This window comes from Trichechus manatus, unplaced genomic scaffold (genome assembly GCF_000243295.1).
Source record: "Trichechus manatus latirostris isolate Lorelei unplaced genomic scaffold, TriManLat1.0 scaffold00054, whole genome shotgun sequence".
Lineage (NCBI taxonomy): Eukaryota > Metazoa > Chordata > Mammalia > Sirenia > Trichechidae > Trichechus > Trichechus manatus.
Genome location: NW_004443990.1, coordinates 5,050,712 through 5,066,676, shown reverse-complemented (window position 1 = coordinate 5,066,676; position 15,965 = coordinate 5,050,712). Strand labels below are relative to the sequence as shown.

General features: G+C 38.9%; 1 protein-coding gene across 1 annotated transcript; it reads left to right on the top strand.

Moving 5' to 3' along the window:
- The first annotated feature begins 5,041 nt into the window (after window positions 1-5,041).
- LOC101349629 (olfactory receptor 4D1) lies at window positions 5,042-5,986 on the top strand. The gene has a single exon (XM_004378102.1). It carries the CDS (start codon window positions 5,042-5,044, stop codon window positions 5,984-5,986), a length of 945 nt encoding a protein of 314 aa, XP_004378159.1.
- The last annotated feature ends 9,979 nt before the right edge of the window (window positions 5,987-15,965 follow it).

Sequence of the window (15,965 nt, the reverse complement as noted above, 5' to 3'; positions counted from 1 at the left end):
TGGATTGTTCTATATATGTCTATGAGGTCCAGTTGGCTGATTGTGCCCTTTAGGTCTTCTGTATCTTTGCTGAGTTTTTTCTTAGTTGTTCTGTCCTTTACTGAGAGTGGTGTGTTGAAGTCTCCTAGTATTATTGTGGAACTGTCAATTTCTCTTTTCAGTGCTGTTAGAGTTTGTTTTACGTATTTTGGAGCCCTGTCATTGGTCAACATTCTTCATACGTGTAAATCAGTGACATTATTTGTGTTCACCATGTTGTGCAACCATCACCACTATCCATTCTCAAAATATTTCATCACCCTTAAACAGAAACTCAGTGTCCTCTAAGCAATGAGTCCTCTTCCCCCCTTGTTCCCACCTGTTCCTGGTAACCACTAATAAACTTAGGTCTGTATATACTTGCCTATTCTAGATATTTCATATAAGCAGAATCATAAAATATTTGTCCTTTTGTGACTCAGTTATATCTGTTTATAAAATATGGGAAATATAAAAATTTGTAGAGATAAAACATATATAGTCAAGCAATCTCATCAACCAGAGATAACCACTAGGAACAGTGTTAACATTTTGATGTTAGAGCCATTCCATCTTTTTCCTTCGAATCTTATAACATATTTTGACAAAATGTTTTATAAGTTCCCTCTGTAAAGCAAGAACACTACATGGTAAAATAAAATCCCAATACATAATTAAACATTTTTTAGGATATTATGACTTTATTACTTAACTACTATTTTATGTATCACATGGAAGTACCATATTTTATTAAACCAATTTGTTATGGTTGTGCATTTATATTGTTTCCAGTTTATCAATACTACAATAATACTGTGATGAACACCCTTAAACATCCATCTTTTTAAAATAGTTTTGATTGTTTCCTTAAGACAAATTCCTAAGAGAGGAATTACTGGGATAGAGAGTATAAACAATTTATAGATTTGGTACATATTTTCAAATTGTCTCCTAAAAAGCTTATACTACCAGTGATATACCTATTTCCTCAAACTCTCTATAGTGCTGAGTATTATAAGTCAAAACAAAAACAAAAAACCTTTGTCAATGTGATACTTTTAAAAATGAATGGACCCTTATTATTTTAATTTTAACTTGTCGGATGATTAGTGAATTCCAGATACAATTTGAATTATTTTTCCACAGGCAGTAAGAAGCCATGAACATTTTTCAAAGAGAAGTTTTGCATCATTCAACTTTTCTTATATTTGACAGCATCTTCTTACATCGTTGTTGCCTTTCTCTCTTCCCTCAGGTTTTGGTGCCTATCAAATCTCTCACAATTGTAACTGGCTCTCAGGGAAGGATGGAAATTTGTTTGCACTAAACAGGTAAATTGCTAACAGCAGCTAAGAGTGTAATGTGGTACCCGGGAATGGTGTGATGGTGATGCTGGTACACTTTTCCTTTTGTGAAATTTTCATATCTGGTATACTGTAAATAAATTTTGTATACAGTGATAAGAACTAAAAAATAACTGCATGTGTTTCTAGATGATAAAATTCCCTCACATGTTATTTTATTTTCAAATTCTTTCTTTCCATCAGCATTTGTGTATATTTCATTGAAGTAAAAATACCCAAGTAACAAGAAATTATCAGGATCAAAACTAGAGTGCCTCTGAAACTATTAATCCTACTTTTTATCATGGAAATTTTTATATATCCACAAAGTAGAGAGACTGGAGTAATGAAACTTAATGTACCCATCCATTACCCTTCTTATTAAGTTTGCCAATTTTGCTCCATATTATCCCTCCCCTTTTAATAGAGTATCTTAAATCAAGGCTAAGACATCTTATCCCTTCATCTATCTGTAAAGCCTTCAGTGTGCATCTCTGATAAAAACATTTAAAAGTGTATGGTGGTCGTAATCTTAATAGAGATAAGGATCTTAAGACAAAATAATGAAGCTATGATGCTGGCATTTTAGGAATCAGTGATCAGGTTGGAGGGTTGAGGTTGGGAGTGAAGAATCAGGGGTCTGGAGCTTTCACAGAGAGGCCAAAACCATACTGTTTAAACTACCCCCCACCAATCTAACCTTGACACCATGTAGTAGAAAAAAGACACAAAGCCAGAGACAAAACTTACTACCCTCTTTTGGGGTTGCTTCCGCGATGAGTGTCTGCTTCACTCTTGCCTTGTCTCAGGGCTTCCTGCTCTGCTGTGTGGGGACAAGGCCGTTCTAATCATGTTTCATCACATCACTTCCTGCTGAAGCGCCTGGTGATATAACGGAGGGGCTCTAACTTGCCCGTGGAGACGTTTTTCGAATGGTCCTATGTTGGGGGTCAGTGCAGCCACAGAATAAAGAATGCGTCTTCCTGGAGTATCGTTTTAACTCAAGTATTTGAGGATAAGAGTGAGCTTTATATAAACATGGCAATTTTTTTTTTATTGTACTTCAGGTGAAAGCTTACAGAACAAATAGTTTCTCATGAAACAGTAGTACACATATTGTTTTATGACATTGGTTAACAACCCCACAACATTTCAACCCACTAACTTCTCAACCTCTTTTTTTAGTGAAAATACACATAGCCAAAGATACACCATTCCAAAAATTTCTACATGCACAGTTCAGTGACATTGACTACGCTCTTCCAGTTGTGCTGCTATTCTCACTTAAGATGAAGGCTTACAGAACAAACTAGTTTCTCATTTAACAGTTACTACAAATGTTGCCCTATGACAATGGTTAACAATCTCACAACACATCAACAATATCCTTACTCAACCTTGGGTTCCCTATTACCAGCTTCCTTGTCCCCTTCTGCCTTCTGGCCCTTGTCACTGGACTACTGTACCTCATTAGTCCCATTTGGTTTTACAGGGCTGTCCACTCCCAGGCTGAATGGTGAACCTCGGAGATGACTTCACCACTGAGCTAAAAGGGTGTCTGGGGGCCATACTCTCAGGGTTTTTCCAGTCTCCTGTAGGCCAGTAAATCTGGTCTTTTTTTTTGTGAGTTAGAATTATGTTCTACATCCTTCTCCAGCTCTGTCCAGAACCCTGTGTTGTGATCCTGGTCAGAGCAGTCAGTGCTGGTAGCCGGGCACCATCTAGCCGTACTGGAGTCAGTCCGGTGGAGGCCTTAGTAGCTGTGGTCCATTAGTCCTTCGGACTAATCTTTTCCTTGTATCCTGTTCTCTTCATTCTCCCTTGCTCCCGAAGGGATGAGACCAGTGGAGTATCTTAGATGGCCACTCACAGGCTTTTAAGACACCAGACACTACTCACCAAGGTAGAATGTAGAACATTGTCTTTATAAACTGTGTTATGCCAATTGTGCTAGATGTTCCCCGAGACCATGGTCCCCACAGCCCTCCACCCAGCAATTCAGTCCCTCAGGGAGTTTGGATGTGTCTATGGGGCTTCCATGACACTTCCTTGTACAAGTTGTGCTAGTTTCCCCTGTATTGTGTACTGTCTCACCCTTCACCCAAGATACCATTTATATATCGCCTATTTAGTATTTCCCCCCCACCCCTCCCATCCCTGGTAACCAACAAAGATTGTTACATTTTGTGTGTGAACTTTTTCATGGTTTTTTACAATAGAGGTCTCATACAATATTTGTCCTTTTGTGATTGACTTATTTCACTCAGCATAATGTCCTCCAGTTTCATCCAAAACATGGCAACATTTTGAGTACTGTAATCCCTCACAGATTCTTTTAGAGATAATTCAGCTTTATATTTGCCTACAGAAGTTGATAGAGATCTCTTTATATACATTCATTTTAATTCCCTTGGGAAAAAAGAACACTAAGCTTCTGTTAAGAGTGTTGGAAAAATTGGGAAATGGATAATGGTGATGGCTGCCCAGCATGATAATAATGTCACTGAATTGTATATGTGAAGAATGTTGAAATGGCAAATGTCTTGTTACACATATATTTATCATACACACACACACACACACACACACACACACACACACAGAACAGCAGTAAAATTGTGGCTGCCCCTCCATATATCAGGTGGGAGTCCGGGAGGAGAGATCTTGTTGTGCTCTATTGTCTTTGCAGGGTGGAGTCTCAAGGCAAATTAGAGAAAACAATTCAGAAAAAGTGTAACCCAACTGAATGATTTAAACACCAAATAACTCAGTTTATTTTCCAAGTAAGTGTCTTCTAGAACTTTTGTTTACTGAATTAAAGGAAAATGTTTCCCCCATCCTCTATTTTCTGTAAGTTTAATAAACTCAATATGTTTTCTTAAAAGCCTCCCATAGATCATCTAGGAATACTATATGTATAATAGGAAATTCACAGCAGTTTTTTATTAGAAAACCTGACAGTTCAAGGAAACGTTGCATTTGTCCTGGGCTGCTTCAATTTACCCCTGTAGATGGTCTCATGGCAACAAATGCCACTAGAGAGGTGTGTGTGCCGGAAAGTACTGACCATCCTAGCTTCACTACAGCCAATATCATCTGCTGTTTTTCTTCACTTTTGCCTCTGAATTTGTACATGAAAATTTCTTCTAATAAACCTGTTTCTTCCTTCAGCAATGAACCACATGAAGTCCTTCAAACCTTCACAATGTGGAAGCATCTATTTGTTTATCTGAAACCATTAGTCTCTACAATCTCTCAAGATTTATACTCATAGATGGATGATGTTTCATAGTCACAGGCACTTGTTGATCTGTTTGTTCATTTATTGATTGATTTAACTAGATTTGTGGAGAGCTTATGGTTCACAAGGCACTACGTTGGACATAGCAGGTATGAAAAGGAATCCAACATGAAACCTGTGGACAAGGACCAAAGGTCCAAAGAAGGAAAGACTTACTAATAAATGCCTATAATACAATGTATGGTGTGGTTAGAGATAACAAGTCAGTAGGAGCCTTGAAGATGAATTTATCTTCATGGAAGGCTCTCCTAAGCTATGTCTTGGGATGGTACTCAGCGATGACTTTGACCAGCTCAACCCTGACCACGAAGGGAAAGTGAATTGAATTTCATGATTTTTCTTATGCATTGTTTCTCTCTAGTTATGTGGTGAAGATCCCATGGAACCACAGAACAACACACGGGTATCAGTGTTTGTCCTGTTACGGTTCTCACAGACACAGGAGCTTCAGAAGTTCCTGTTCCTGGTATTCCTGTTTGTCTATATCACCACCGTCGTGGGAAACCTCCTCATTATGGTCACAGTGACCTTTGATTCCCGGCTCCACACACCCATGTACTTTCTGCTCTGTAATTTGGCTGTCATAGACCCCTGTTTCTCCTCAGTCACTTCCCCAAAGATGTTGGTTGACTTCCTTTCTGAGAACAAGATCATCTCCTACCAGGGATGCATGGCTCAGATCTTTCTTTTCCACCTCTTGGGAGGTGGTACTGTCTTCTTTCTGTTAGTGATGGCCTATGACCGCTACATAGCCATCTCCCGGCCCCTACACTATGTCACCATCACGAACACTCAGCTTTGTGTGGGGCTGGTAGTGGCTGCCTGGTTGGGAGGCTTCCTTCATTCCGTTGTTCAACTGGGTCTGATGCTCCCACTCCCTTTCTGTGGCCCCAACGTGCTGGATAACTTCTACTGTGATGTTCCACATGTACTGAGACTAGCCTGTACTGAAACTTCCCTTCTGGAGTTCCTTATGATCTCCAACAGTGGGATGTTGGTCCTCATCTGGTTCATTCTCCTTCTGATCTCTTATACTATCAATCTGGTGATGTTGAGGTCCCACTCAGGGCAGGCGAGGAGGAAGGCAGCATCCACCTGCACTACTCACATCATTGTGGTGTCCATGATCTTTATTCCCTGTATCTATGTCTACTCCCGGCCCTTCACCTGCTTCCGCATGGACAAGGCTGTGTCCATCAGCTACACGGTCATGACCCCCATGCTCAACCCCATGATCTACACCCTGAGGAACCAAGAGATGCAGTTAGCCCTGAAGAGATTAGGCAGACACTTGGTGATTTGTAACGGGGTGAACTTCAAATAGAGTTTAAATGATAAATCTTGTTGAAATTTTGTTTTCTCATCTTAAAAATGGAGGGAAATCCTTATAGAGTATGATACTTCAGATTAAACTAGTATGTATTGAGGACCTATTCCTGTGTCAGGCACTGTGTTAGGCACTCTCACATCTTTATCTCATTACTTACCTGGCCATGTATAACACTGATCCAAAACTAAGAAGATATTGCAGAAGTTTTTTGTTCCCCTTTCCTTCTCGCTTCCTTATCAGCAATCATTCCATCCCCAAAATAAAAATCATAAAACTGACAGTAGATATATTGTTATTTCAATTAACCATTTTATTAATGAGAAAACTGATACTCAGAGAGAAGTGACTTGCTCAATGATGAACAGCAAGTGAGTGGTAGAACCTGGTTCCTCTGACTCCAAGTTTAGAAGCATGAGATATGGATGAGATTTGTCACAGAGTAACCATCCACACTCTAACTGTAAAATTTAGAGATTTATTGAAAGAAAAGAGACGGTACGAGCTAGAAATAGACTGAAGTCCATATGGTGGAATCCAGTAATCCAAAATGGCAATTCAGCAGTGACTTTTTATAAGAGAGGAACAATGGATATGAAACACGTTACTTGAATGGTATTTACAAACTTATATCATCAAAAAACATTACTTGATTGGTACTAGATCATTTTAAGGCAGGAAGTCCTGTGGCAGAACTCGTAAGGCAGGACTTCCTGTAATGCAAGCTCTGTAAGGTGATTGGCTAAAAAGGGTATACATCTCTTTCTTGGATTGGTTACAATGTGACAGTTACATGGGTATGTGACATGGAGGGGTTGCAGTGTACTTACGTTACCATTATTGGACATTACTCTCTTAGAAACTGTACAAAAGATGGCTCCTGCTAGGGTGAAAATGGAACCAGCAAATAAGAAGTCGAACCCAATCCTCACACTGGTCATTTCAGATCTTACCACGTACCTCAATTTTTTTAAATTCCCTTACACGTTCCCTGCTTTTAATCAAGGATTTCAAGACAAATTCTTTGATCAGTTCACTAACCACTATTCTGAAAGAAGGCTTTCTTCTGCATGGACTTGGAACATATGTTTATTCTGGATGGTTGCTTATTTAACACATATTTAAGACCTTGGGTGCTACGCATGTGAGAAGGTTGTTATTGCTAGGTGCTACCGAGTTGGCTTCAACTTACTAGTGACTCCATGCACAACAGAACAAACTGCTGCCCGGTACTTCTTTCAAGACAGATATGTTCACTCTTCTGGTAGTCTGCAGCATATTCAATATTCTTCACCACCACCCTAATACAAAGGTGTCAATTCTTTGGTTTTCTTTATTCACTGTCCAAAAGTCACATGCATATGAGATGACTAAAAATATACAGTCCGGGTCAAGTGCACCCCAGTCCTCTTCAGAAAGGTCTTTTGCAGCAGATTTATCCAAATGCAACATGTCATTTGATCTCCTGACAGCTGCTTCCAGGGGCACCAACCGTGCATTCAAGAAAAATGAAATCACACTACAAATAGCAACAGAACATTTTGAAAAGCTAGCTGGGCACTATTTGACGTCTTCACCATGCCATAGCTGTAGCCTTTTGCTTCTGTAGTGTTATCACTTGAGGGTTAGTGCAGGGCAGGCTACATTAGAGGAATAACCTGACATCTGATGACTTACTCGAAGAAGTGGGCTCAAGTCCATCTGAAATATAAACCTCTCTGCTGTTGAGTCGATTCTGATCATAGCAACCATATAGGACAGAGCAGAACTGCTCTATATTGTTTCCAAGGAGCAGCTGGTGGATTTGAACTGCTGACCTTTTGGTTAGCAGCTGAGCTCTTAACCACTATGATACCAGGTCTCCATCTGAAATATAAGCACTGTCAATGTACATTATTCTTTTCATAGGCATTAAATGAGTCTTTTGGGTAATGGCATTTGTCAAAAGTTTTATACAACATTTAAAAGTTCCGATGATTATTACAATGACAATGAGTATTATTAATCCAGTTGACAATATAAAGTTAACCCATGATCCAATGCCTGAGGGTAGCCAGCTGAAAATATCTATAAAAGGGGAGTTTGAGGATAGAGGTATATGGAGCCAAGTCACCTTCTGGAGAATTATATTTAATATCTTGTTCCACTTCTCCTGGGGTATTAATCCAGGTGCCGCAAGAGGTGTTAGCTATAATAAAGACCCCTCCTTGCTGGGCTAACAGGAAATCTAGGGAAATTCAATTACCCAAAACTCCTTTGGAAAGTGAGTTCAATGATTTCTCTTGAGCAGTCATAGAACTGGCAACATCATCTGCTATTCCCTCCAAGGTTCTGGAGATGTTACGGATGACATGTTCTAAATCTCCTACTCCATAGCAAGGGAAGAATATCCTCAAAATACTATAACATAAACCAGGGAACTCCTTTAAGGGTTCCATCCATCTCTCCCTTGCTCATCTCTTGACCATTTGCTCTCCTCCTTTCTAATCGTTTCAAGTGGTCAGTCCAATGTAAACTGGATGTCTAAAGGGATTCCCATATGGCCTAACGCACATTGACCTGTCATATTCCAACCATTGAAACAGGATAAAGCCCAGGTATAGGAGTCATTATTTGGATTTGAATTAGCAAAGATAGTGTATCTTGGCCCACCACATAAGAATACATATCCATATGAGGCACATATTTTTCCAGTCCTGGCATCTTTACCTGGAGAGGGATGGTTTGATTAATCTGTTCAAGCCAATTCTCTGTCAAGGATTTTGTTGCAAATATACAGTCGTCCTAACCTTAGCCAATTCCATATTTGGACACAAAAAACCTTTTTCCCTTGTAGACATGCTGTTCAATTTCCTGGAAAAGCAACGTTCCAATATCTGGGAGGGGCATTATCTGAAATTAAGGCTTATTTTTACAATCTGAAGAGGAGATCCAGGGTATTTTGGAACACTCTTTAATCTGAGTCAGATTGAAACATGGCACATGGGGTTGAGTCAGTATCTCAGGAGGATGCCACAGTCGCACACATATGGCTCACCTAGAGATGATGTTAAAATTGATGGTAGCAAGAGGGGCAAAGCTATAATACAGTAAGGGAGTAGCTAATGGATCTGAGTTCTCACATGCAGTTTTGGGTAAAGGATGAAAGATCCAGCATTCAGACAGATTTGTGGATTGTGCAACTAGGTGAGTGAGCTTAACAAAGGTATTCTCATGCCAAGAATTAATAGGAGCAGTGATGAACTGCAGTATGGGCAGAAAGTTTAAGAAGGGCTTCATAGTGTAGAAATACAGCCCAAAAGAAATAAACAAAGGCTACCAGCATACAAAGAATAGTAATGACAAAATAAACTATTCTCTAAAATTGGTGTTATAAAACGAGGTTCGGATTTTCAGGGGAAGAATAAAATATTAAAATAAGGAATAATACCCCACAGTTGGAGTCCAATGACAATAAAAAGGATTAGGATAATCAGAAAACGAATTCTTAGTATCTGTACAGCTAAATTTTTTCCATCCGAAAATTTCAAGTTTAGAAAATAGAAAGCTATTTCAAAAGCAATTGCAAGTTATAATTTCAAAGTAAGCAAAAATTACGATAATGGTTAGAAAGTGGCACTACAAATTGGTTAGATCATTAAAATCATCAAAATACCCACAAATAAAAATTTGATCCTGTTGACTAAGAAAAATTAAAAAAGAGTTAAAGGCCTCATTTAAACAACTTACTTCATACATACCAATTGGCATAACATAATCACCAAAACTACCAGGATATTATCTCACAATCATGTATAACAGCTAAGAATGTGAAGATATGAAAAAATGATAAAGAAAAGGACAGCCAGTCCAACTTTTACTGCAGGCTGCATAGGCAGTTTCAGGTCAGGTCTGATGATCTCAGGAAAGCAGTCTACCCAGCCGTCATCTGCTTCTCTTCCTGGTGATGTTTGCATTTTAATTTCAAACCTTCTTAAGGCTCAACAGTCCATTTGAGAGTCAGGGCTTTCTTCAGTTGGAATAAATGAATCCAAGCCTTAACTCCCTGTAATTTAGCAGCACAAGGATTAGTGAGAAGGACCAAATAGGGTCCTTTAGACCCAGGTTTGAGAGAATCTTTTAATTGGTGTCTTTTCCAGTAGATATAATCTCCAGATTGAACATTAGGTAATTTAGATATTTCTTACTTTTGATTATCAAAAGCTTCCTTAACCTATGTATTCTTTAGAATATTGGATCAAAGATTTATAATATTGAAACAAATCATATTGAACTAACTTTGAATCAGGGCGTGTTGCCAAATAAGAGAGGGCCATTGGCCATCCAGTGATAATTTCATGAGGAGTCGATTTGTGAGGTCCAAATGGGGTACTTCTTAAATTTAAAAGGACCAGAGGCAGTACCTTAGTCCAACGCAACTGTAAAGAGTTAGAAAGTTTGGCCAGTTGAGTTTTTATTATACCATTAGTTCTTTCAACTAGACAAGAGGATTGAGGGTGATAAGGACAAAGAAGTCTTTGAAAAACAGGTAAGATTATATGTATTTCCTTAATTATTTGCCCAGTAATATGGGTACTTTGGTCACTACAAGGGACCATTGGGACCCCCCAAGTGGGGATAATGTTCGCAAGAAGTTTCTTAGTCATAAATGCAGCAGTAGCTCAATGACTGGGGAAAGCTTCTACCCAGTGAGAAAATTATAACCACTTTAAAGGGGTAGTTGGATAAAATCAATCTACCATTCAAGCATTGGTCCTGAAGAAAGGGAAATCTCCCAGGTGGGAGATTTACCTGAATTAAATTCTCCAGCCCTAGAAGAATTCTCTACTAGCATGTTAAGAGGTTGTTCATCATCTGAAACAGTCCCCCAATGTAAGGGACCATTACATAACTGTTAAAAGCTTGTGCGGAGCATTGATAGGATTGAAACAAGGGGGGGGGGTGACCTTTAAAACTATAAGAAAAAAACATGATCTACAGTGACAGAAAAATCCCCCTACCAATGGACTTCTAAAGCCCTGATTATTTCATCTGTCATTATTCTTATATTATCATGCCAGTAATTTCTAACCATAGGAACATGTAAACATTCTGGCAAGGTGGGTTTTTCATTAGGTCCAATCCACAATCTAGTGGTTGGATCTTGATGACAGCCAGTCTGTTCCCATTCTCTAATCTCCTCTGCAGGGGCTTATTGTTGATATTTAAAAAGTGATTCTGAAATTTCTTTCAAGTCAAATTTTGGTGGGCAACATTTTACAGGTGCCATATTTACAGACGTCCTAAGTGTTTTATTATTATTATCTATTCCCTTTTCTTCATCATGATCATGAGTGGAATTATGGTGGTCACAAATGAGGGTAGCGTCTTTAAAGGGTGATTGAGAAGTGGCTTGTTTGTCTGCTCTGTCAGCTAAATCATATCCTTTAATTTCCATGAAGCTCCTTTGGATTGGTAGGCCTGGATTTTAATTACAACAATCTCCTAGGGGAGCAAAAGGGCTTCCAAGAGGTCTGCTACTAAGGGATCATTTTTAATTTGGGTCCCAGAAGAAGTTAGGAACCCCCTTTGTTTCCGTAACACCCAAAAATCGTGAGTAACTCCCAAACATACTTAGAGTCTGTAAAAATATTTACTGACCATTCAGAAGCCAGTTTGCAAGTCTCCTTGAACGCAATAGTTCAGTTTCCTGAGCTGAAGTGACTTCAGGAAGGGTGCCACTTTTAAGGAACTCAGTTGAGGAAGTCGTGGCATACTCACCCTGGTAATGAGAGGTGGTAGGTTCGGGCTTTAAATATGACTATCAACAAATAGAACTAAATCAGGATTCGATAACGGGGTTTCTTGTAAATCTGGTCTAGGAGACAAAACTGGTTCAGTAATATTTAAGCAATCATGAGGTAGATGATCATCATTATTAGGAAAAGGTAACAATGTAGCTGGATTAAGAGAGGTTATAGTATGTAACTGAATATTAGAAGTGGCCAAAAGGAGAATTTCATAAGAAGTCAGTCTGCTGGCTGACAGGTGTTGAGTAAGTGTTGAATTTAAAACGGCTGACACAGTGTAAGGGACATAAACATCAAGAAATTTTCCCAAGAAATTATCTGCTGTGGTCCCAACTAGTCTAGTGGTTGCAGTGACTGCTCTAAGGCAACGGGGTAACCTCTTGCTATGGGGTCCAGCTGCTATAATAACCAATGGGTCTCCGTTGTCCTCCATGTTTTTAAGTGAGGACTCCTAGAGTGTTCCCAGAAATCTTGTGGATGAAAAGTGAAAAGTCTAAATTATGATTAGGAAAACCTAGAGCAGGAATGTTAATTACTGCTTCTTTTAGTTGAATGGGAAACCCTGGTGGTGTAGTTGTTTATAGATATGGCTGCTAACCAAAAGGCTGGCAGTTCAAATCCACCAGGTGCTCCTTAGAAACCCTATGGGGCAGTTCTACTCTGTCCTATAGGGTCACTATGAGTCAGAATTGACTCGATGGCAACGGGTTTTTGGTTAGTTGAATGATGGTATTTTGGCCATCCTAGGAGAGCTGGAAGGGGTCAGGCTCTGAACTCTTTAGATAACAGTAAAGAGGTTGAGCCAACAAAGAAAAATTAGGTATCTATGTTCTGCAATAGCCACAGAATTCTAGAAATCCTCTTAACTATTTCTTAGTAGTAGGGACTGGATAAGCTAAGATGGTCTCTTTTCTTCTGGGGTCTATAGTGACCCCTCTTGCTGAAACAATATGTCCCAAGTACTTAACAAAAGGTTGAGCTAACTGTAATTTTTCTCTGGAGACTTTGTGACCTCCTCTGGCCAAATGTCGTAACAACAGGATACTATCAGTAAGACCTGCCTGTTGAGAGTTATAGCAGACCAGTAAATCATTCATATATTGTAATAATGTAGACCCCTGAGTGAACTGTAAAGTTCATAAATCTGCATGTAAAATTTGAGAAAAATAGGTGGAGGATTCAGTAAAACTTTGTGGCATGACATTCCAGGTAAATTATTGGTCCCCCAAGTGAAGGCAAATGAATAATGACCATCTAGATGGACTGGAATGATTTAAAAAAGCACTGCAAAGATCAACTACTGTAAAGTGAGTTGCTTCAGGGGGGACATTAGAGAGGAGCAGGTGAGGATTAGGAACTACAGGGAATCTTGGAATTACTATATGGTTAATAGCCCACTAGTTTTGGACATATCTCCAGCCCAATTTTTCAGTTTCTTAATAGGGAAAACTGGAGTGTTGCAAGGTCTAGTGCAAGGAATTATTAAGCCTTTAGCCAAAAAGTCTTGAATTATAGGAACAAGTGCTTCCTTAGCTTCTCATTTTAAAGAGTATTGATAAATTTTAGGTAAGGGTTTAGAGATATCTATTTGAATTTTAATTGGTTCAGCTGATAGGACCTGACCAACATTGGTAGAAGTAGTGGCCCATAAACTTTCAGATACAGAAGAAAGACATTCCATAGAACCGGATAAAGTAGAAGAATGACCTTCTTGTGATGGTAAGGTGAGTGCTTGTAAATAGCAATAGCCTTCATTTAAAGTATTTTCTATCATGGAGTCTATCTGTTGATCGGCTTCAGGTAAATATAATAGCATTTTTCTTGTTCCTGAAAATTTTACTTGGCAATCCCATTTGAATAAAAAATCTCTTCCTAGTAAATTTACTAGAGTAAATAAGCTGAGTAAAAATGGGTGCATGTCCTATAAAGCACTTAAAGAGACAGAAACAGGCTAGTAATGGGTTGAAATCTGTTCTTGATTAGTAACCCCCATGACTCTTGAGGTTTTATTACTCCAGGGCAACGGCTTTTGTAAATTTGTGGAGTTTATTGCAGATAACGTAGTACCTGTGTCAATTAAAAAGTTACATGGTTCTCCACTTATTTGAATAGTAGTTTCTCCCTGAGAGTTCATTGCTACCATAGAAAAAGCCTCTGATTTGTCCCCAGAGCCCCTTCATTCTATCTGCTTCTGAGCTACCTCTGGTGTTAGGTTGCCCAGTTTATTTTTTAGTTTTAAACATTCCCTTTTAAAATATCGAGGCTTCTTTCAATAATAACGAAAAAGAGGCAAGTTACTGGGCCTAGTCTTAGCCATATGTTGGGTGAACCTGTTCTGTGTATGGAAATTATTATTTGAGAAAGGGAGCCATCTTGGGGAAGGGAAGGTATAAGGGCTGCTGCTGGATAGATAGTCATCGAGGTTACAGAGCTCTGACACTGTAATTCTTTAATTTGTTTAGCTTATTATTTTGTTCTTTTCGTTTCCATTTTGTTCAGTTATCCTAAGCCTGCCTTTGAGGTATCTTACTGTACTTTAGTTGGAATCGACTCGATGGCAACTAACAACAAGTCTCGTTTTCGTTGCTTCCATTTTTTCTGATGATTTGATTTTTCTCCTATTTTTTTTCCTGACTTCTATCAGTTCAGTTTTCCATCTCTGCTTTTGTATTACCATTTTTTCCTTAAGTCCTTATAACTCTGCTTTGAACCCTTGATATATAGAAATTTGATTCATTTTTTTTTTCCTGAGTTTTCTACATTCCTGGAGAACTCTTTAATTAAAAATTTTCTTCTCTATTCTAGTAAAAAATTTTCCATTTATGTGTTCTTTACCTGCCTTCCTTCCTCCTTTTTTGCTTTAATTCTTATAGACTCTGTGCTAATTCCTTTTAAATCATTACAGAACTTTGAAAGAATAGATTTTTTTTCAATGATCAGCTAACTGTAAAAAGAAATGCAGCAAAAAAAGTGGTAGTGGTGATGAGGGAGGGTCAAGGAATTCTCTGGATTAATAGGAATTCTCCTAGGCTCCCAGTGCAATGTTGAATGATACAGATGTGTGTGTGTGTAGCAACTTAGGCTTTCCTTCTCTTCAGGTGATAAATATCAGCAGCTGCAGGGGTATCCACAGCCCACAGTTTCTCCACTGTATTGCTGGATATTGCAGTTATAAATGTGGCATGATCCCAGGCCCTCATCCCCTTTTTTGGTGTTAAGTGGGACTTAGGGAAGCTCCTGAATCTAGTCTATATGCACTGATCTCATCCACTCAAACAAAGGTAGCTGGTTTATCCTTCATCATGTACCACCTACTTTGGAGCAAAGCTCTGCCAGCATTGTCCTGGAGTTGTCATGAGCAACAGCCTTCTTCTCCTTTCATAGCACTTGACAGTCCTTCTTCAGATCTTGTGATCTTGGTGGTAGGGGTCTCTTAGTTTCATTGAAAATGGAATTTCTGTTTCCAGTGAGAAAGATAAAAGGGGGAAACCTCTGCTCTCTTATAACCAGAAGTCATTTATTGGTTCAATTAAAAAAAAGTTGTCTTGGGTCACTTTTTAAAATTTATGAAAAGTTTACTCTTCTATGATCCATAATATCAATTCTAAGGGTGCATAAAACACAGAGAGACTACTTATAGTCTATAACATTGACCTAAAGAGAAGAAATATAAGTAAAATTTCCACATATTAATATACTATCGTCCCAAAATACCAGGTGCTTGGTTGTTAACTGAATTTGTTGAGAAATAACCAAAACCCAAACCCACTGCCGTCGAGTTGATTCCAACTCATAGAGACCCTAGAGGACAGAGTAAAACTGCCCCAGAGGGTTTCCAAGGCTGTAAATCTTTTTTAAAAAATTTTTTAAGTTGTACTTTAGGTGCAGATTTACAGAACAAATAGTTTCTCATTAAACAGTACACATGTTGTTTTATGACAATGGTTAACAACCCCGTGACATGTCAACACTGTCCCTTCTCAACCTCGGGTTCCCTATTACCAGCTTTCCTGTCCCCTCCTGCCTTCTAGTGCTTGTCCCTGGACTGCTGTGCCTCATTAGTCCCGTTTTGTTTTATGAGGCTGTCCAACTCCCGGCTGAACGGTGAACTTCGGGAGTGACTTCACCACTGAGCTAAAAGGGTGTCTGGGGGCCATACTCTCGGGGTTTCTCCAGTCTGTCAGGCC